General features: G+C 30.9%; 3 protein-coding genes across 15 annotated transcripts; all 3 read right to left on the bottom strand.

Annotated features, from left to right (window-relative positions):
• Positions 1 to 270: 270 nt before the first annotated feature.
• Positions 271 to 3,152, bottom strand: LOC131605272 (uncharacterized). The gene is made up of 5 exons (XM_058877649.1): positions 3,067 to 3,152; positions 2,870 to 3,005; positions 1,969 to 2,250; positions 926 to 1,027; positions 271 to 810 (listed from the first exon to the last, which is right to left on the bottom strand). The coding sequence occupies exons 1-5, from the start codon at positions 3,150 to 3,152 to the stop codon at positions 322 to 324; spliced, it is 1,095 nt and encodes a 364-aa protein (XP_058733632.1). The 3' UTR covers positions 271 to 321.
• A 7,775-nt stretch (positions 3,153 to 10,927) lies between these two features.
• On the bottom strand, positions 10,928 to 19,430 carry LOC131602239 (probable aquaporin PIP2-6). The gene is made up of 2 exons (XM_058874302.1): positions 19,300 to 19,430; positions 10,928 to 11,848 (listed from the first exon to the last, which is right to left on the bottom strand). The coding sequence occupies exons 1-2, from the start codon at positions 19,417 to 19,419 to the stop codon at positions 11,054 to 11,056; spliced, it is 915 nt and encodes a 304-aa protein (XP_058730285.1). The 5' UTR covers positions 19,420 to 19,430; the 3' UTR covers positions 10,928 to 11,053.
• Positions 12,271 to 17,896, bottom strand: LOC131602240 (glucose-6-phosphate isomerase 1, chloroplastic-like). Of its 13 annotated transcripts, XR_009283974.1 has the most exons (15): positions 17,267 to 17,896; positions 16,966 to 17,032; positions 16,777 to 16,840; positions 15,902 to 16,000; positions 15,574 to 15,806; positions 15,370 to 15,436; positions 14,785 to 14,872; positions 14,569 to 14,643; positions 14,350 to 14,451; positions 14,190 to 14,242; positions 13,991 to 14,083; positions 13,828 to 13,890; positions 13,634 to 13,735; positions 12,750 to 13,235; positions 12,271 to 12,641 (listed from the first exon to the last, which is right to left on the bottom strand). XR_009283974.1 is itself a non-coding variant. In XM_058874304.1 (5 exons), the coding sequence occupies exons 2-5, from the start codon at positions 17,465 to 17,467 to the stop codon at positions 16,730 to 16,732; spliced, it is 279 nt and encodes a 92-aa protein (XP_058730287.1). In that variant the 5' UTR covers positions 17,468 to 17,497; positions 17,575 to 17,896; the 3' UTR covers positions 16,007 to 16,729. The 13 variants fall into 13 exon arrangements, 5 of the variants coding, with proteins under 5 accessions (XP_058730287.1, XP_058730289.1, XP_058730288.1 ...); XR_009283973.1 differs by having other exon boundaries at positions 12,750 to 13,068; positions 13,176 to 13,235; positions 14,785 to 15,806; XR_009283971.1 differs by having other exon boundaries at positions 15,370 to 15,806.
• Positions 19,431 to 23,946: the final 4,516 nt, after the last annotated feature.

Here is a 23,946-nt window from a genome sequence, read left to right as displayed (position 1 = left end):
TTCGCAGGTAAATCCGCAGGTAAATTTGCAGGAAATGTCTATCCGCAGGTAAATCCGCAGGAAATTTCTTTCTGAAATTAAATAATTTTTTTATTTTAATAAGCTTTTGAACCATTATATATATTTACCTATAATATAAAATAAAACTATAATTTTCAATTTAAACTAAACTTGAATTCATAGAACATAATTGGTAAGAAGTACTTACATAGTCATTACTAAAAATGATTCAAAAAATCAAGTTCTTACTAATCATTTGTTTGACAAGTTAAAAAGATAATACAATCCAAAAACTAAGTCAAAATGAAAAAAAAGTACAAATCAAAATTCATTACTAAGGTCTTCTTCATCTGTTTCATCGACGACATCTTCATTTGCGTGATCACTTTCATTAGTGGGTTGTGGTGGATGAGAAGAAGACCCAACAAATCCTAAATGATTCATTAAAAATGAAATTTTATTATTTGCTTCGGCCATCTTTTCTTCTTGTCGATGCAATTGTTGCCTCATCACCATCTTCTCTTGTTCTTGTCTTTGCAACGATGCATTTAAGGCATGGACTTGACTTCTCAAAACATCAACCTCTTGAGAGTCACTTGAAAGACTTGAGGGTTTCTTTGATACAGAAACCAAAGTCTTAGATGCGGTTCCAAGACCAAATACCCTATTCCCTTTCTTCTTTCCAACCGACTCTACCCATATATCCAAATCAGGTGGCATTTCATTAGTTGGTTGACTATCAGCTTCGTCCTCTCCTGGAATAGTTGGATTCTGAGAAGAAATCTCCAACTTTTTCTGTTCAAATTTATCCTAAAAGAAAATTGAAAAAATAGTACGAAATTAAATTCAATAAAAGTGATATTTTCCAAAAGACTTGTGTGCAGATTTGAAATTCAATCAAATTAACACTTCCCGAAATACTTACATATGCAGATTCAGCATGAACTCCAACCCAACTTTGATCCTTTTTCCGATGTGTGCGAAAATAGAACTCGGTCAATGATGGATCTGCACCCTTTTCCTTTCTCTACAAATTAAGAAAATCGTATTATTAACATTGACAGCACTGGACATTCTTCAAAAGATTAAACATTTGAAGTAAAACATTATGAAACTAATGAAGTAAAACATTCTTCAAAAGATTTGAGTCAAATACAAATGGCAGACTGGTTTTTAAGAAATAGCACAATGCTGCCAGAAAATAGCAAACAAGAATACATAAGCTTGACTAATCTGCTCCACAGCCAAATGGTATATACTGATCTAGATTTGCTTGCATAGTTTGAACAATATGGAACACAGTAATGAGACACAAATAAGTTAAAGGATTTCATTACAGAACTTTTGAAAAAGCTGACTGGGATGTTTATGTACCATCTTTTTCAAAAAGAAACTAAACACACCATGATGTTAAAATATTATCTTGAATAAAAGTACTTCAAATTGCAATTCCAGTAGTGTCTATATTACATCAACCAAGATTATGGTTGAGTATTCCCACAAAAGGGTTAAAATTCACTTCATATAATCTCAACCCTTTTAAATAATACATTCCTTAGAATACCAGGGATTGATCAAATCAAGTTAGCGTAGCTTCCTTAGCAATCTAGCAGACAATTCCTCTTTCAACAAAACACACATACCTTATTCATGAGATAGATGTAGGAACTCCAACTCAATTATTTTAGACTATCATTTGATTTGCAAAACAAAATAGTTGATTTTAAGTTTGTATAACATAACTTACCAACAATATTGGCCTTCAAACTATTCTGACAACACTAGTGTTTAATCAGTGAATTGAAGTAAATTAAAATAACACCACTCTAAAATAGTGATGCTATACGGTGAACCAAAGAAATAATAGCCTATAGCTACATACACTATACATTTTAAATATGTAAAAGAAGAGAAGTAATGAAAAACATAATGAACTTCAAAACATAATGAAAAACATATAATATATACCATTCTTTTCCAATGCAAACGATGAGGAATAGACCCTCCAGTGTGAAGAGATGCGCCATCCATAGAAGACCGGTTTCTTTTATTCGTCTCAGATGCTTTTTTAAACTTTAACGAATTCCAATGTTCCAATAATTGCTGCCACACATCAGCTCCCATCCAGCCCGGTCTATACTCCAAGTCTTTGCGAACATCTTGTAGTAGCTGAGACATCTTTGCTGCACCTCTTCTTTCAAAGTTACGTCGCACCGTAACCTTGTGTTCCGGTGGCCATGAAAACTTTTTCTGTATTTAAAAAACCATGTATAGTTAAATATAATTTTTTACATTTTCTCTTAACCATAAAAGAATACAATATTCTCTTAACCATAAAAGAATACAAAACTAACACACTTGATAGTGAATACTATTATACTACTAATCAATTAACTCACTCTAATCTCTCATTATTAAACAAATCAACTTCTTCCTTTTAGCCTCACCTACATGTCTCCACGTGAAATATTCAGAAAAAAGTTTCCTATTAGATTTAGCATATTTAATTAGGTGAATCTAAAAACACTCATCAATCATAACATTAAATTCACCAATTTATTACATGTCTAGTTTTCTCTATGCTGAATTTGTCCCCACCTAAGGGTTAATACTAAAACTTTTACATTCATGTCTCAATTCTCAGATACTAAACTTTTTATTCATCATCATCATTAGCATCATCAAGAGTTAATACTAAAACTGAGTCATAATAAAGATCTTTGCCCTGTTACTTCATGGTTCTAATGACTTATTGTTTTTTAAAGGTTCAGTTTTCTAATTTCCTACTGTTTCTAATTTCCTACTGTTTCTTATTAAGAGATTAATCAATCCTAACCTAACTCAAATGTTTAGGCAATGTTTAGATTACCTGAAATAAGTCAAAGAAAGAATCTCTTTGATTAGATGATAATTTCTTCCATGATGGTTTTCCCTCACTCAAATGAGTGCGTATGATGTGGGAAATTTCTGCAACTACCAATTTATGATGATCAAGCCTGAAAAAAAGACATTTTCAGCACAAATATTGACTTAAAGTGGTGAAAATAATGCGAGTAAGAGACTCACCCATCACCTTCCGGAAGTATTGGGATTTTAGTTCCAACGGTGTCTCCACTAACATGGCTAGATGAAGATGGGGCTTCAATGACCATAATTTGAGAAGGGATGGGTCGAGATGGATGTTGAGAATGAGGTTGAGGTTGAGAAGGGATAGCTCGAGATTGATGTTGACTAGGATGTGGTTGAGAAGGGATAGGTCGAGATTGATGTTGACTAGGATGTGGTTGAGAAGGGATAGGTCGAGATTGATGTTGACTAGGATGAGGTTGAGAAGGTTGAGTGTAAGATTGGGTGGGTTTAGGCCGTGATCGAGATGAGGTTGATTGGGTTGGGGTTGAGTTGGTAAAGGGTGAGATTGGGTGGAATGAGGACGAGAATGAGATGGGTGTTGAGAATGAGGTTGAGGTTGAGAAGGGATAGCTCGAGATTGATGTTGACTAGGTGGGTTTAGACTATCATTTTATTTTTTTTAAAAAAAAAAAAACTAACTAGCTTCTTGGAGATGCTACCGCTGCCTTTGCAGAGAGGTTTCAATGGAAGGTGGTGAAGAAATGGGCGTTGAGTTCTGGTGTATGTTTGAAAGTTGTATGCTAAGTTGTTGAATGTGAAACTCATATATGTGGAAGGTCTGAATTGTGAAGATTTTCTATTAACTACCATGGATAGTCAACTAACAGTAGCTTTACATTGTACATGAGTGCATGAATGAATGGATGGATAGTATGTAGATTATGCACCTTCCTTAGTTATAACAACACATCAGCAGTGGTAGCATCTCCAAGAAAACTAAGTATCTTCTCTCACAAAAAGATTCTTTCCCATAATAATGCCAAATGAGAGTACTCTCTTAGATGACCGACTAAATGGTTGAGTAATTTCTTTTGTACAAATAATTGAAAATCTAAATAATATCTTCAACTTGACTTCTAAATAATATCTCCAACGGTAAGTTTAATAACGAGCACTAAAAGAGTAAAAAACTTCTACATACATTTAGCAACTTTGCACACTATTTAAATTTAACTACTAGTATAGTATCTCTTATTTCAATCATATAAGTATTAAGTGTAATTGATGAGTTTATCTATATTATTCAAATAGTAAATCTGTACACTATTTAAATTTAACTACTTGTATCTCTTACATTTACTAGCACTAATGTTCTAATGGGATAAATAATAAAATTGACAAAATAAATCTAATTTGAGATGGAGATATCAATTAAAAGAATCTTCAATTCTTTTTTTTTGAATCAAAGATAACTTTATTTTATAGAGTCAAATAAACAATCATTCATAGTGTTTATATTAAGCCTAATAGTGTTTATATTAAGTTTTGCTAACATTGGTGTGAGGGGAACAAATCAAAATGAAAACAGAGAGAATATAATGTCATGACAAAATGATTATAACAAAATAAACTCCAACTACATTCAACATTAAGCAAAACAAAATCTTTAGTCATGAGAAAAGAAACAACAAAATGTATCTTAGAACAAACAGTAACAGAAAAACAATATGTACCAGAATCTACTTGATCTTCTTCTTTGGCCTCAATTGATTGCTGTGTCCACACTTCTTCTTGCGGCAGAAAAACAAATGTTTACTGAAGACGTGCAAACAGAATATCAGGTTAGGAAATCTCAGAAGTAAAATAGCTAAACTCGAGCAAGTTCTCAGTTAGATGCAAACAAGTATTGTAATCTCATGTTTTCTGAAAAATTTACATAGGATAGAATGTTGAATCTGTCTAAAAAATAAGGAAGTTTGTGTCTTTCTTTACCTGTTGCAAAAGTCACTTTTTATCATATCTAGTCAAATTGAGGTTTAGAATTAAAATCAACTTTATTTGACACTTTAAAGATATATATTTTTACTTAAAGTGTTTGGTAGGAGCTAAAATCAATTATGATGACCTCTACCATGCAACCAAACACACACTTAGCAAAGTTATAATTGTATTAATACCAAATTCAAAATGAAAAGCTGTGACAGCAGAGACTATGAGAAGAACTGAAGCCTGAAAGGCATTGAAATCATAAACCTCTATCATACATTCTCCAACGAAACACAGAACTTGCAACACTGCAAATGCAGATTCAGTTCTTGATAACTACACATTACACAATCCTTTATTAAATGACCATAACAACAACAAAATTGAAGATAAATTATTCTGTCTTTTCACAGTAACATCCAATCCAAAGGTCGAAATTTACCTATTATAAACTAAATTTGACGATTTCAACACTATAAACCTCGAACACCCTCCAACACTTGAAACCCTAGCTATGGAAACTGAAACTCTTATAACATTCACGATTTCAATTGATTTTTAGGTTAAACCATAACTTGAGAGAGGACCAATCTGAAGATTTCTATAATGAGGAAGAAGTGTATCTAATGTCGAGAGAATACCTGGGTTGAAATGTGAAGATGAAGAAGACGACGGCGAAATCGTGCTCCGGCGAGGTTGCGGCAACAAAACACCGGCGAAAATGCGGTGATGGACCGGCTACGACTATGGCGAGGTTGCCGCGAAGAACGTTGAGTTTTGAGGTTTAGGTTTTTGAGTTTTACGTTTTTGAACAGTAACAAGGTTTTGAGTCTTAACGTTTTTTAGTCTTAGTTTTCATCAAATATAATTTCTTTCCAATTTTTTTTTAGTTTTTTAATTTTATTTTTAAAAAACTTTGATACCTATTGTTTTTATATAGTTTTTTTTATTTTATTTTTTAAAAACTATTATACATATTATTAAAAATTTGCATACCATTTATTTATTTTATTAAAAATTAAGATTAAAAATAAGATTAAAAATTAACTAAAATACATTATAAAAATAATCAATAACATAGAAAAAATTATGATTAAAAATAAAAATTAAACTAAATAAAAAATACCATAAAAATAATTAATAAAATAGAAAAAATTATGATTAAAAATAAAAATTAAACTAAATAAAAAAATACCATAAAAATAATTAACAAAAGAGAAAAAATAATAATTATTTTTTTTTATAAATTAAAATATTGAAATATGTTAAATCCGCAGGTAAATTCGCAGGAACGTTTTCTGCGGATTTACCTGCGGATTTTGTGTTACAGTTGCGTTTTATTAAAATAGATATTCGCAGGAAATTCCGTAGGTAACTTTCCTGCGAAATTACCTGCGGAATTTATATTTTTGTTAGATATTTTGTTTAAAATATATATTTCGCAGGAAAATCCGCAGGTATACCTGCGGAATTTGCTGCGAATGCTGGATCCGCAGGAAACTTCTTTTATTTAGGAAAATCCCAGAAAATTCCGCAGGTATACCTGCGGAATATTTTCCGCAGGAAATTCCGCAGGTAATACGTGTATTTCTAGTAGTGCAAGTATACCCTCCTTAGTATTAACTATAGTATCATGTTGAAAAATAACTCTATTCCTATGAAGCCAAATCCCATGAACAGACTCCACTAGAGCTAATTTCAATAAGCTAGCTTTCCAGCCATTTTTCTTGGTGCTAGCAATTGCCCAGAGTTTCTCACGGGACCAAATCTCAGGATTATGATCCACTTCTAACGAATACAACACGGACTTCCAAATATCCTTGGTAACATGGCACCCAAAGAACAAATGGTCAACTGTTTCCTCAACTTCAGAATAAAGACTGCACATACTATCTTGTAAGATACCAAAACGCTCTTGAGACGTTCCTTAGTAGCAAGCTTCCCGTGGCATATCAACCATAAAGTGACAAGTGCATGAGGTCTCGCAATGTTATTCTTGAACAAGAATCTCCAAGGCACTCTGAGGTTGTCATCCATCAGACCCTTGTAAATCTTCTTCATGTGAAACCAACTGTTGTGCAACACTTTATCCCAGGTGTTGTGAATGTTTGGAATGAGGGCTACCTGCTGCAAAATACCACTCAGCATCCAAGACCAACTTGGTCTACAAAATGTATATTTTATTAGAGCATTAAATTATTAAATATATATTTTCACAATATATAACTTACGATTCTATCATATATAGATAATTATATTATTAACACAATTATCTTCTAAGTTAACAAAGTGTCTATTAATATATAATTTACAATTGTATTAAAATATTCAACTATCAAATATCAATTTTTAAAATGAAGTTATTATACAATTGTAATTGTTACACAAAATATTAAAGAGCTAGACTTGTAACTGAAAAAGTTATAGTTGAGTGATTTATAAAAAATTAGCCATTAATATTTTAGTGGTACATTAATTAAAGAGCTAGAGTGAATGATGAAAAATAATTTCTTATTTTCTATATAAAAATTGTTATTTTACGTGATTGACATCATATTTATACTGTAAATAAGAAAAATAATATTTTCTAGAAGAAAAATATGTTTAGCTTATATTTTAAAAATCATAAATATATATTAAAACTGTAATTATATTTTTCTATTATAAATTATTTAAATACATGATTTTAACATATAAATTTATGATTATAAAAATATGACAACTTGAACTATATTAAGATTGTCATTTTACTTATTATTAAAATAAAATAAAAAAATGTAGAAGAAAGCGATTTTTTAACTTATGTTTTAAAATTATATATATATATATATATATATATATATATATATATATATATATATATAATAATCCTTCTTTATTATTTTATTATTATAATAAAATTACGGTATAAAATTGGATAAATGTAATGATTTGGTGTGAAGAATAAAAAAAGTGATAAAAATTTAAAATTTTAATATGATGTCACATTGAATGAAGGTTTCAAATATGATGCCAAATTGGATTTAGCGTTAGGGTCATGATGACAACTTTGAATTTATATTAAACTAGATTGTTGGCCCGTGCGATGTACGGATATTTTAAAAATTAAATTTATAATATTAATATTTATTTTATTATTATGATATATTAAACTATTTAATTAAAATATTATTCTGTTATATAAGGTTATTTTTTATTTATCGTAAAAATTAAAATACTCATAATTCTATTAATTTAATAACACAAAATTTTAAATGAATATTTTATTAATATTAAAATTAGTCTTGTACTGCCACATATTGTAGAATTAGTACAACTTTATTAATATAAGAATTAGTATAATTTTATTCATAATAATATTAATATAATAACATGTTTATTCATTTAAAATGTCTATAATCAATGTAGCATATTATAAATTATATAAAAAATATTAATAGAATATTATCACCATTGTAGTGAAGAAAAAACAACATACAAATAAAATTAAAAAAATATAACAAATAATTCTTATTCTATGATATTAGAAAAAACAACATACAAATAAATATTAAAAAAATATAACAAATAATTCTTATTCTATGATATTGTAAAATTATTATTGTATTATAGCCTGTACCTCATGCTTAAATGGTATTCATAGTCTTCACTTCAAATATTTTAGTCTTATTGTATTTGAAGAAAACACATGCCACAATAAAATTACAAAAGTTTAAGAAATAATTGTCTTTGAGAATTCATTCTTACAAAATGAAATATTCATGAGGTGTATATTTATAACTAATTCATACAGCCGTTTTTTAATTTTATTTATGGTAAAATTGAAACGTCGGGAGTAAGTTTATAAATATAGTTAAAAAATGATAATTTATGGACATTAAATATATAATTGATGGTATCATTCATTGTAGATTTTCAATTCATTATTTAATTGGGAATTCAATTAATTATTTAATTTGGAGGTTGGGCTGATCCACTTTTCCGTTTTTCTTCTTTTCCGTTTTTTTTTATTTTGATTGTATACTGAATTAAATATAAAATTGATTATTTAATCCTAAAATGAAAAATATAAATGTTAATTGTAGTTATATTTTTAGTTCTTCTCTATTATAATATATATATATATATATATATATATATATATATATATATATATATATATATATAATATAATTTTTAAACTCAAATTTAAGTTTGATTTTTAAATAGCTTTTAGTTAAATATTATATTATTATTTTTATTAATGGTGAGTCAATATTATATTATAATTATAATTATTATTATTATTATTATTACTATTTATTATATTTATTATTATTATTTATTTTAATTGTAGGGACAAAATAGTAAATAAGAGTATTAGGATTTTACCAAGAGTTGCTATCGTGATGACACGTGGTTAGGGTTGTCATCATGACAACCTTGGATTTATATATAAGATAGATTAATTTGATGGATTAATTTTTTTTCATTATTGATGATTCTTAAGACATTTTAGCATGAATGTTTAAACAAATATACATTTAATTATGAACACATTATTTTAATATCATTATTTAAAAGTCTTATAAACTAAAATCTAAAATAACTTTTAAATAATAATCAAACTAAAATATTTATTTTTTAATAATATTTAATATTTAAACACATTTAAAATCATACAAACTATAATAATATTTAAACATATTTAATTTTATTTTTAAAATAATATTGAAACAAATTTAAATATATAATTTTAAAAATTTAATTTTCAAATGTAGTTAAATAATTTATTAACATACATATTTAAAATATTACTTAAATTATTTTTGAATGAATTATTATTTTAGTAGTATTTTTAAAAATAAAAATTTATTAAAAAATATATTTAAACATAATTTTAAAAATGTTTTTTTAGTAAATTTCTATTATAAATGTGTTTTTTAATATAAATTTATTAAAAAATACATTTAAATTATATTGTAAACATGATTACACAATAAATTTTATTTTAAACGTGTTTTTTAAAATAAAAGTTTATTAAAATATAATTTTAAATGTGTTTTTAATAAATTGCTATTTTAAATGTGTTGAAGTATCATCAAAAAAATATACTTTAAGAATTCGTATGGCTAAGTTTTTTTTTAAAATTGTTAATTTATAAGTATTAACAAATTCTTTATATTATTACATAAATATAAATAAACGTTCTTATCAAGATTGAATATAACAACGGTTTTTATATATTTAACTCTTCACACACATTTTAATTGAGTTACTCCACTCACCTAATTAATATAGTTAAGTGCAGGACCGACCCAATTAAACTAGAGTCCTTGTTGTAATATAAAAAACGGGCCTAATTTTTTTTAAAATACAATAATAATAATAATAATAATAATAATAATAATAATAATTTAAAATAACTTATCAAAAGTATAATTATGTATTAATAAAAAAATATTTAATTATAATTATTTTGATTTTGATCAATCTTATTTTTTTAATTTATTAGGTTTTTATCATAATATTTTTTAATTTATTAAATTTTTTATAATTTTTTTATATTTATTGATTTTTATGGTAAAAAAAAAATTAAATTTTTTAAAATTTTAGGACCCTCCAAAATTTGGAACATGTACTGTAGAACCTGCTGCTCCTACATAGAGTTGGGCCTGATTCAGTGGAAAATAGACTTACCTTGATTATTTGGCCATAAAGGAAACAAAACAAATTTTATAAGAAGTGTAAAGGGGTTGGTTGCGAGATGTAGACATAAGTTCCATAGTTAATCAATATATATTTTCATATTATATATATATATATATATATATATATATATATATATATATATATATATATATATATATATATATATATATATATATATATATATATATAATACAAGGTCGAGTTCTTGTCTTATATGTCTTGACGTCACACGCCATATTCACACATTAGATAATTTTATCAAATGGGATCATTGTCCAACATATTATTCCACATAGTTGAAATATTTGTTTTATCTCTATAGTTTTCTTAATTTTAACTACATGACACACACAATTATCTTATTATTGCTCATGCTTATTTTACAAGTATGAAATTTAAGATGCTTAATACAATCCTCGTGAGATTGATATTTTTTCTTATCACTTACTACTATTTTGCCTGTGTATACTTACACATACAAAATAGTCAACATGTACCATATGTTATTTTACAACATAATATCATTTCAGACTGTACTAGCAGAGACAGTCCCACAAGAACCCACAACCAACCTTAAGACATCATATTCTCCTTCAACCCAATCCAAACTCTCTTTTGGCATATTAATAGAGACACTGTAATATACTAAACAAGCCAAGAAAGGCCCAACCCAAAAAACCCAATGTTCATTCCATAATGAGCCTCCATAAAGCAATGCTGGACCTAAGCATCTTGCTGGATTCATCCCAACACCAGCATATCCAACATTTCCAGTTACAGTTATAGACACAAATACTGCTAGTGCCAAAGAGCCTGCTACCACCATGCAAATCATTGGCAAGCCCAAATCCTTGTGTCTTCTTTTGTCAAAAGCACACGTGAGACCCACAAATAATACCAAAAACGTGCAAGTGAATTCAAGCAACAATGCATCTTGTGGCTTTATCATACCATAACTTTGTCCTTTATCACCAAGGGAACACCCTCCTAAGGAGTATGTATCTATGAATTTGGGGTCCATTACACACTTAATTATAAAGAAACCAATTATCGCGCCAATGTATTGTGCTAAGACATATAGGAGTGCACGAGAAAGAGTGACAACACCTTTTAGAGCAGCTATGAATGAGAAGACAGGACTTATGTGGCCACCGGTTAGAGGAACAGTGACATTTAGGAATAAGAAGGCTATGATGAAGACTGCGAAAGGAATAATAATTTGTGGATTGTGCGATGAGTTCAAACAAGCAACAATGGAACTTATTAGAGTAAACATAAGTAAAGTTGTTGCTATTAACTCTGTTAAAGCTGCTTTCCATGTCTGAAATAACAAAATATTTAAAAGTGTTAAATTTTCAAATTATTAAAAAAGCATTAAAAAAATTTGTTGCACTCATAATTATCACTTTTTGAGACCTATTTACACAAGTTTAAAAAAACAACACTCTCTTTATAAATTTACATACTCACACTACTAGAAATACTCAAATTTCCTGCGGATTTACCTGCGGATTTTAGCTAAATTTCCGCAGGAAACACGTTACCTGCGGATTTTCCTGCGGTTACTCGTCCCCAGCTAAAACCTTCGTGGGTAATAATTTCGGCAGGAAATTCCGCAGGTAAATCCGCAGCTAAGTCCGCAGGAAAAGTCCGCAGCTAAATCCGCAGGAAATATCCGCAGGTAAATCCGCAGGAAAGTAGCTAGATACAATAAATACACAAAACAGAATATAAACTTTCCTGTACTACAAAAAAACACATACTTTGCACCATTGTCCAACACTGAGGTTAAATGAATAAAGTTTGATTAACTAAGTTATTTATCAGTCATTGAATAAATATGTATTCATAGTCTAATATATCATTTGATGCTACATGGCAAATTTGAATTTGAATTCCTACTTAAGATAAAAACTCAGCATCTATACTTACATCTACAAGATGGGCTTTGCTAGCTTTGTCCTTCTCTTTTTCTAGAGCATGAAGCTCCACTTCTAGTTGCATTCTCTTCCTTTCAAGATTGTCAATTTCTTCTGGCTAACTATCAAGTTGAACTCTCACATTTGCACATGCCTCGTCGACTAAATCAATTGCCTTGTCAAGAAGATGACGCCCTTAACAAATACAAAACACAAACGTATACCATGTTAGCAAAGCCACAACCAAAATCATGCCCATCCAATACATAAGTAATCAAATATTAATAGAGTACAAGAGCATACCAGTTATGTACCAACTAGACAACTGAGCTGCAACAACAAATTCTAACACCATGATGGCCCTCGTATCTCTCTTTCAATCCCCGAAGTATACTAATAGTATCGGGCACACTAGGTTCAGCCACTTAAACATGTGAAACCTCCTTTCAAATGTTGCATCCCTTTCAACATACTTCCTATATTCATCAAGTATTGTAGCCCCAATGCATCTAAGTTGTCCACGAGCAAGCATTGGTTTGAAAAGATTAGCAGCATCCATTGATCCTTCCGTACGCCCGACACCATTGATGCTGAATGATAGCATATCCCCGCAATATAAAGGCTCCAATGTAATCGCAGCCGCATTTTAAAACCACAGTCCATAATCTCAAATTAGACAACAATCATTCAAATAATTTACAATTTTGACAAAAATTAAAGGGTATTTACCATATCTAGTTGAACCAAACTGTTTAGTATATTTTCAATATCATCAACATCCAGCTGAATCTGCACACAAAATTTATGACAACAAGAGAAAGAGAATAAGAGAACATGGACAAAACAGTCTGTGGAGGACCTTGTGTAGTATTTTAGGAAATCTTTTATGACAGATACAAAGTGTATATCCTTAGATTTAGGCTCATTTAACTGTATTCTTTAGTCAATTAGGACATTCCACACATCATGGGATTCACCTGACAATTTCATATTTATCTCTTGTTACATAAATAGCTTATACACAAACACTTATAAGATATCACTACTTCCAAACAAGGCCTAACTCTACTATAATGTGGTACAAGAGCTTACTTAAATTCTGAAATTAATAAAAGCAACGTAATCAGGGATGAGATAATAACATGAAACAAAATGAAAATCAGTGTTGTAAGGGAAGGATAACATACTTGAATTGTTTTCCTAAAATTTCTCGGGTCATCTTGATCAAAGGGATATGCTCCAACCAGCATGACATAAAGGGTTACACCGCACGACCACACATCAGCCAACTAAATTTTTTTCAGAATACAACATTAGCACGATTAGAGAAAAATAGACACAAACATGAAAAAAGTACGAGACTATGCAGAACCAGTTATACCTCCGGAGCTATATAAGCGGGAGTTCCAACAGTTGATTTGGGTCGGGAATGAAGCAAAGATGACTACACCACAAACAAGAAGCACTTAAGAGATACAGACATAGGACTAATTACTCCTATCGTCAAAACTTTAAAACTCGATAGTATTCATTCATTACAGTACCTTGGAATAACCAAAGTCACAAATTTTCAAGCGAGGTGCAGGGCTTCCATCTAACAGTGTATTTTCCAGCTTCAAATCTCTATGACATATTTGCTGCAAAAGGAGAGTAAAACCTTAGATTCTTCTCACTTTGTACATTTTCGAATACGTAAAGTCCTAAATAATTTTTTCAAAAACTGAGCATGATAATAATACCAACCATAGCATGACAGTAATGGACACCAGATATCAGCTGCTGAAAAAATACCTAGCCTGAATAATCAAAGAAGAAAACAAATATAATCAAAGAAGAAAACAAATGAGACATAAAAAACGATGAAATAAAGCCGAAAATTCTGTAAAATCGTCAAGGTATTAACCTCGTCTTCGCTAAACCGTCCAGCACTACATATCTGCTCAAAGAGTTCACCTCCAGCTGCATACTCCATCACTATTGCTAAATGAGTAGGAGTCAAAACCACCTAAACAATCATAACCCCATTGAAGTAATAACAGTTAACAACTTTCAATCAATTAACACTATCCTCAACACAAACTGATCCAAATCCAACAGATAAACAAACAAATATAGTCCTTACCTCCTTAAAGCGAATTATATTCGGGTGCCGAAGAGACCTGTGGTTGATAATCTCTCTTGCCACATTCTCATCAATCTGAAATCACAGAAGCAAAAAAAACTTATAATCCCAGATGTCAAAATAGCTTAATTCAAAATCCCGGACACACCTATTTCAGAGGTGTCGGTGCCACATAGCTTAATTCTGAAATTAATAAAAGCAACATAAATCTGTCACCTCGATACGCCAAATAAGAGACTCAGCTTTTGAAGATATCTTGATGCAGAAACCAGTTCTATCTAAAATCATTTTTGATAGGTGTGGCCTGCATACAGCAATAGCAGGAGAAACTAAGCATTAAATAAAACATTAACTGACCCTATTTCCTTCAAATAAGCTCAGAGGAACAAGTTCAGTGTCTGTTTTACAGCTTCTATCAGTAAGATTCCAACAATCTCTTCAAATAATAAACTACGCAAGCACAAAGTATAGATAACATTCACTTTCAAAACCTAATAAGCAAACAATCCATTACAATCTTTTGTAAAACAGCTACTTGTATGAAGAAGAAAAATATAAGTCTGAAGGGAAATAGATTTCACATATGGATTCAAAGCCATATTAACTTCTAGATAGGTCTTCAATTTAATTTGGTTCTCAGCTTTTAAAAGTTCAGAGAAACAACAATAAGTCATAAAAGTAAAACAGAGATGATTTAAGTCTAAAACACATAATTTAAATTATTATTAGTTGGTGATAAGAAAAAAGATTAAAACAAATTGACCCCAGGTTGTATGCTGATAAGAGAAAATGCTTTCAAACCTGATATATCAGTAACCTCAACTTTCTGCTTTTACGAGAATAAGCTGTACAACTTCCAACTCTGAGTCTGATCTTACGAGAATTCATAACACGAAAATTATAATCGAGTTATATTCAAAATCAACATTAGAACAGTGGCAAAACAGTCTCAAAACAGCTCCTAATCTCACAATCCCAAAAAATGAAAGAAAAAAAAGAACTTACCCAACGCCAAAGCAATGTCAATCAGAGATTAGTTGTCGGTGTTAAGAACAGTGGCAAATGGGACCAGCGGCAGTGGTGGACGTCGATAGCAGCACAAATACTATTAAGCAAGAGTTTCAGGTCATTTACCGGTAATACGTGGAACCACAGCTGCAGACACAATGGTTGCAGCACGAACATTTTCTGCAAACCCAACAAGGAATTGTTGAGAATCCTCACCATAAATACTAACCCTGTCATAAATAAATCAAAAAATCAAACTCTATTGTTAATGAATTTGACAGTGTGCATAATAATGGCTTTACTGAAATTAAAGAAAGAGGTGTACCTCATGATAAACTAGTGGTATAGCATTTGAGTCACTTTGCAATTTACTTCCACTTAGTTCCTGCAAAGGAACAATTTCCTTAGCTATGAAGGCCAGTATCTAGAAAAAATTACAAAGAAATCAAATGAAAATGACATTTAAATGAGAAACTCATTTAAAATAGGTGCATAATCAGTAAGGATACATTATTTCTAAAGCTAAACTATCACCACCATTCACCAAAACATTACAATTAGAAACCCAAAGCTACGTCAAATGAGAACAGCCAAACTAAAACTTGTAACACCTAACAGCCACAACCGAGATGCCATATACACTTTGTAATACATTATTTCTAAAGAGCATAGGATACTAACATTGTACAAAATATTTCTAAATCAATGAATTCAATACTGCTTTTGCCTAGAAGAATAATTTTGATTATGTTATCACTGCCCTCCTCTGATACTCTCTTCAGTGTCAACGCTGTGTCACTTCTCGTCCTCTCTTCCATATTATTTGTGGCCAAATATGTCCAAAGTGTAACCAAATAAAAAATATCACTTAATACATAAATAAATAAGTTTGTACGTACACGACACTCGATTGTTATTATGTTTATCTGATCTGATGTTGATTTTAATTGTTTGGGACATGCATAGTAATTAGAGGACTCATTTTTCCATCTCATCTATTATCTGTTTTTTAAGATACATATACACACATGTCATAAGTTATATGATGATTTTGAATTGTATAAGAATGAATTCCATTGAGATGAGTCACCTAACATAATTGTTGAATGATTGTGCTTTTTCATTGGTGTTCAAAGCCTACATTCAAGGATCATTAAGAATACAACTTCGGGTTAAAAAAAGACCAAACATTCCAGTTACCTTCAGCAATTAGTGCTCTTTCATTGGCAGCCATATGCGCGATGATCTTGTAAATTACTTCAAGCTGCAGAAAAATTAAATGTTACCAAAAATCTATCTAACTAATTAACACTTTTTATTAATTTGATTCAATAACATAGTTGAAAAATTAATATTGGAGAGCGTTTAGCAGTGAGGTAAATGGTGTACATCTTCTGGAGCATGGCAACGTTCAGCTACTTCTTCAATTGACAATGGCTCAATAGGCTCCTTGCAGCTGAAAATACAAAACAAGCAAATTGCAATTAGTAGCGAACCAGACAATATCTTTAAAAAGAATACCTAACTACAACATATTAGTTATTTGCGCAGATAATGTAGTTATTTGCGCGGTAGAGTTTCTTGTTAGAAACAACTTCAAATTTTGCTAGCAGATAAATTCCTGTGCTAAAAATTCAGACATAATATTCGAAATCCATGAGTAAAAGTGTTTCAAAAGTGTGAGGCATACCTATCGATGAAAACCAATATCCTGAGTGAGTATAGTTGGAGGGATACACAAACGCTACTACTGCAATAGCTAAAGGAAGCATTAACTTCAAATATACACAGCAAAGTAAAATGGAATTGTATCATATAATGAAATGCATAAAAATGTTTGGTTTAACTAATAATGAAACCTCTGAACAAGAAGTGATGTTGTCACTATCATAAGTTTCCACACAACATCATTTCAACGGATCTGTAACCAAGCATAGCGAACTCAACAACAAATCTTCAACATTCATCACCATTTCAACAACGAACAACACGCATCACCTTCATTCCTCAGCAATACGCAATGGTTCGTCAACGTTCTCAAAAATCAACAAACAATGAAGAAATTCGGAAGCAGAAGATGAAAGACGAAGCAAGAGAGAAGAAGGAAGACGAAACCCAAATTTTGAATTAGAGTTGGAAAGACTTCCGTTTGCTTGTGTATCGTGCCGCCGTTTCGCCATGGAAGAGAAGGTTGAGCCACCGCCATTCGTCTCATCGGAAGTTGAATCGGAGAAGAGTTGATAGAGGGAGGTCGCGACCGGAAAGATGAAGGAAGATGAAGGTTGAAGGGGGCCACGATTTGAAACGTGACTCTGTTTCAATACCCTAATCCTCTTTTGATTTCTTTTATTTTAATTTCTTTTTATTCTATTTTAATTTTTTTATTAGTTTGATAAATATATTATTAATTGATATGATTATTAGAAATATTTTCATACATTTTATTTAAGAGTTTAAAGGTAGTCAAAATACAAATAGCACTAAACAAAATAGAAAGGTGAAACAAGATGGTCAACCAAGTTGCAATTGTTTAAAACATATCTTACCTTGATAATTTCTACAAGTTGGTCTACACCACTCTCACCAGAAAAAAACGGCGGATAACAAAATAAATTTGCCTATAGTTTTGGTACTCGCGTGAATTGTAAGTGTAAATAGACCGAAATACTTGCAGAAGCTACTTAGTTACCAGACCAAGCAAAAGTTCACCAAGTACGCAACCAGCTGATCAAATATCAATGATTGTGGTGTACTCCGTTGCGCAAAAATATAAGCTCAAGAGCTCTATAGCACCTAGAGCAGATGTAAGATATGTTCGGTTCACCTTTAACCTGCAAGAGATAAACGATTTAGTCTTGATAAAACATCATCTAGTCATTGAAAACAAACAATAGGATTTCAAGGTTAAGAATAAACGAACCAAGACTTTATAAAAATTAAGATTAAAATTAAAAATTAAATAAAATTCATTATAAAAATAATTAATGACATAGAAAAAAATGAAGATTAAAAATTAAAGTTATACTAAATAAAAAACCATAAATATAATTAATAAAATAGAAAAAATAATGATTAAATTTTTTATAAATTTAAATAATGAAATATGTTAAATTTGCAGGTAATTTCGCAGGAAACTTTCCTGCGGAATTACCTGCGAATTTTGTATTACAGTATGTGTTAATGAAAGTTGATATTCGCAGGAAGTTCCGCAGGAAACTTTCCTGCGAAATTACCTGCGAATTTTTTTTTTTGTGGGATATTTTGTTTAAAATATATATTTCGCAGGAAAATCCGCAGGTATTCCTGCGGAATTTGCTGCCAATGCTGGATCCGCAGGAAATTTATTTTATTTAATAATCTCCCAGGAAAATTCGCAGGTATACCTGCGGAAAATTTTCCGCAGGAAATTCCGCAGGTAATACGAGTATTTCTAGTAGTGTCATATCGGTTTTTGTTTTTCTAAAATTTTCAGTAATTTAACTTGTGCGTGTATGAAGTCCAACTTTCAACATAGAAATCTTCGAAAAGTATGGCTCAATTCACATAAGACGTACCATATATCACACTTTTTGTATAGTTTATGAATATCATCATGTGGGCGAGCCACATAAGAAGACAAGATATTTGAAGATATGAAATTGAAATATAAGTTCATATAGATAAAAACTCTGGAACGGTGAAAATAGGCATCATGTGGTTGATATAATATATGTGTTGAATTACCTCAATTGATAAGAATTCATGAGCACCGATGGAGGAAAGAAAATTTGGAGACTTCATGCGAGCAGAAGGGAATCGTTGATCAGTGTTTATGTTTACAACTCTTGAATTAGAAGGATCCATATGTGATCTCAAATTTTGAAGTGAAGAAATATGTTGTGGGGGTGGCTATTTATCATAACTTGTGAAGCATATTGCCATGATTCCAAGCATTGCTATTGGAGAATCACTTTAATTAATGCAATCAATGTCTTGTTGAAAGAGAGAAGTCAGAAAGCTTTTTTTTTCTCCTATGTCTTATTCATTCTCTTTTTAATAAAAAAATGTCTTATTTGTCTTTTTTATATTGTATAAAATGACTATTAAAATTTGTAATTATTGTTTTAGGAAAAAGAAAAATTATGAAATATTTTATAAAATTAGCCTTTATTTTATGAAAAATAAAGGGTTAATATCACTTTATCCTCGCGTAATTTATGCGATTAAATTATAAAAGTAAATGTTTTCTTAAATTATAAAATTAATTTGTCACAACATTATGCGGTTAAATATTTAATTAATTATATATTTAATAAAAATAGTATATATTTAATTATATATCTTGATTAAAATGGTATATAAATTATATATTTTGATTAATACAATTAATTATACTATTAATATTGATTTACCTTGATTTTAATTTTTTAATAAATATTGAGTTTTTTCGGATATGCATATTCGAAAAATCCCAAGATCAAAAATTGGGTTATTTCGGATGTGCTTCTCCGAAGACACATTTTTTATTAAAAAAAAGTGTTATTGAATGTGCAGATCCGAAACCACCTTTTTTTAAAGAAAAATATGCCTTCGGAGACGCACATCCAAAATATAGGGATATTTTTAGAACTTTCCTGCGGGTTTGTAAAAATTCATACGGGTGAATAAAGAATTTGTCTAAAATAATGGTTGATGCATATCACTCTTGTGCTTGCTAATTTCGATAAGTCGTATATTCTCATGTTCTGCTCACTTAGCATATGCGCAATCCCATATGCCTTAAATGAACTCAGGAATGTCCTTGACCTTAGGATTCTACACACTTTAAAGTTTGTCATATTGGTTGTTATCACTAAGGAAAATATTTCTTTGGGGGTACCCCTTACTGTTAAGAAGTGTGGTTAAGCCTAATTCAACCCTATAAAACCGGCTTGTAGGGTGAGGATTGCTCCCACTTATAAGGACATGTTCAGGCCATATATTGTCCGATGTGGGACTCTTAACACACCCCACTCACGCCCAGGAATAGACAACTAGAGCGTGGAAATAAATGGCGGGTGACCCGATAGCAGAAACCATAGAAGGTGGCCCACCGGATCTTAAACGAGGCTCTGATACCATGTTAAGAGGTGTGGTTAGGCCTAACTCAACCCTATAAAACCGGCTTGTAGGGTGAGAATTGCTCCCACTTATAAGGACATGTTCAGGCCATATATTGTCCGATGTGGGACTCTTAACACTTACCTTTTCACTATCTTAAACATTGAGAGTTGTTCGTTCAGGCTTTTCTCTTGAAGACGGTCCCTTCCTATCTACTGCCAATAATTCTACCATATTTCTCTTCACACTTTTCTTGGATGACATCTTTGGGTGTGGTAATCCTCTGGTGATAGATGCAACAAAGGGAAACCTCTAGATATGGAGGCTATAAATGCACATTTTCCTTTTTTGTCATTCTACTTTTTGATGATGTCTCTTCCTTTACTGCTTGTTGCCCTCAACAACTTCAATCATCTTCTTATGAAGAGTATGCCATGTTGACTCCTTCATGGCATATGACTACCTCACCTCGGCCTCCTTGAACTCAGTATTGACACGTTCTCTTAAATTATTTTCTCTTGAGGTGTTCAACGTGGTGTATTCAAATAATCTAGATTGTTGTTATATGTGTCTTTCTTTGTCTCTGTCAGCACGTCGTGGGTTGCTCTCTTGTCTTTCGTTTTCATGGTTTCTTGATGCTTTATTTCTCTCCACATCTCCGACTATTAGATTTTCATCATAATAAATGTATGGTTAGGCTCTAGTGAGGAGTTCACTCACTTTCTCTTGTTTCTCCAAGCCTAAGTTTTTCTATAATATATAGTTCAGTCTTAATCATTTTTCGAAAACCTAACAATTCAGCTTGTTATTGGATCATCCTACTTGAACTTCCACTTTGGTAAATCTATCGACGTACTCAATAAGTGTCTCATTCTTTCTCTAATGAATGCCACTAAGAACAATAATTATATTTGGTTAATGTCTTCATGATATAAACTATGAAGTGATTTCATCGCCTAATTTCCTTCAAGAACAGATGAGGTTATTTTCCAAAGTTTTAAACTAGGTCATGAAATCTCCTTTGAGGGCCAATATAAACTTTTTTTATTTCACTATGCTAATGACCTAATGATAATCAAGTATGGTGTCCACATACTTAATATGTTGATCGAGTTCTTTTTGTTGGTGTAGGCCATAGAGGCCAATACTTTTGGTACTTGTATCAAATTATTTAATAATAATAAAACGTATTTCTTTATTATGTTTTTTTCCAAAATAATAAAGTCCCTAGAATAGCTAGTCCGTTTAATGAAATATTAAGTATGACTTAATTATGAGACCTCATTAAACATAAGGACAATATTATTAAATTATCCGTAGTCGAGGTTTATTGTGAAGTGGGATAACATTAAAGAATTGAGACTATTAAGAAAATAGACTAATGATCACATCTCATGAATCATGGATAAAGAGTTATCAAGTCTTGACATATGTATGAATATTAGCAGGGCCGGCCCAATCAAAGCAGAGGCCCCGTTCTAATTTCAAAAATGAACCCAAATTTAAATATAAATACAATTATATTAATTTAAAAAGACACATAAAAAAATAAAATTATGTATTAATCAATAATATATTTAATTATAATTATTTAAAATTTTGATCTATATCAATTTTTGTGTATTAAGATTTTATCATAACATTTTTTTGATTTATTAAATTTTTATTATAACATTTTTTTATTTTAATTAATATTTATAAAAAAATAGAACCTTTCAAAATTTTGGGGCCTCCTAAAATTTGGGGCCCTGTGCTGTAGCACTTCCTGCACATGCACAGGGCCGGCCCTGAATATTAGGAGTAATATTTAGACTGGATTGACTCGCTATGAGAATAGTACATAGAATATTATGCAAAGTTTCATAAGTTATTCTCATGGTGATAAGTGGTGTATACCACCCTTTCACCTGAAACCACTACGGACCCTAGATGTAGAGTCAAGTAATTTATTGCTGATCAAACATTGTCCGTAACTGGATGACCATAGAGACAGTTGAAGGGTACTCCACAAAGCATGCTGAGGGACATGAGTGACTTAGATGGAATTTTCTCATCTTGCATAACAGGATAAATGTCTAAGGGTCCAATATTGAACTAGACAAGGGTGACACAGTCAATGCCTTGTGTTTAATATAGACATAAGGGAAAAAGGGTAACTGTACACACAAGTATTATCACGATAAAGTTTTGTCAGATTAGATTAAATTTTCGTGACTTTGATAGTAGTGATGTGTTGCTAGATACCGCTCACTGTTTATTATGTTAAATGTAATTTAATATAATTGCCAATGTCGCGAGAACCTACATGGTCACACATATAAGGACAGATTGATGGGAGATAGAGTAAATAAGGAACACCGTAAGGTATGGTGCACTTAAGTGAAATATAGAACACCGTAAGGTACGATGCACTTAAGTAGAATATGGAATATGGTAAGGTACCACGAGCTTAAGTGATATACAGTACACCATAAGGTATGATGCGCACGTACTTTAGTGGGTTTTTTTGGCTTGCATCCCACATAAGTAGTTCTATAAATAGAACCTCGTGCAGGAGCATTCAGTCTTGATGAAAATTTTGTATGTGAAACCCTAGCCGTATTTTCCTTTTCTCTCACTCAAAGCCTTCATTCGTATCAGCTAGCACTGAGATTGAAGGCATTTGTTCGTGTGGACTGAGTAGAGGTGTTGTTGTTCATTAATGCTCGTCATCACTACTTCGATTCTGCATAAAAGGTTTTAATCACCACAAGAGGTAACTATTTCTATCACTGATCATGCCCATTCCTAAGGATCACTAAAGGAAAAATTTTGTTTTCGGCTGCGTATTGTATCACAATTTTCCTTCACTTTTGTCCCATCATATGTGATAGTTCTTTTGTCACATGTAATCCTAGAAAGACTTAGAGTTGTTGAGTGTAGTGTGACAATTCTGTTTCTGAGGATTGAAAAGGTGAATGAGGAGGAAGTAGATGTTATAGTAAAGGAAGCAAAAACTGATGATGGAATGAAGTAATTGGAAAGACATTTGAAATATTAGCACTTCTACAAAAGTCCCTTTCATAACGCCATTTCACCACGACCAAAGGATCCACCATGGTAGAATCTATTTAATTAGGTGTGTCCTTTTATTTTCATTTTAAGTCACTTTTCACCACAGTAGGAATTTCCAACCTTGGTGAAAAGTGGCATCTGGTCGCGAGTTCGAATCCTAGCATCTACCATTTTGTTTTTATTTATTTTTAAGTCACTATTTACCACGGTTGAAACTTCCAACCGTGGTGAAAAGTG

The sequence above is a fragment of the Vicia villosa genome, linkage group LG5 (genome assembly GCF_029867415.1).
Source record: "Vicia villosa cultivar HV-30 ecotype Madison, WI linkage group LG5, Vvil1.0, whole genome shotgun sequence".
Taxonomy (NCBI): Eukaryota; Viridiplantae; Streptophyta; class Magnoliopsida; order Fabales; family Fabaceae; genus Vicia; species Vicia villosa.
This window is presented reverse-complemented; position numbering and strand designations above follow the sequence as displayed.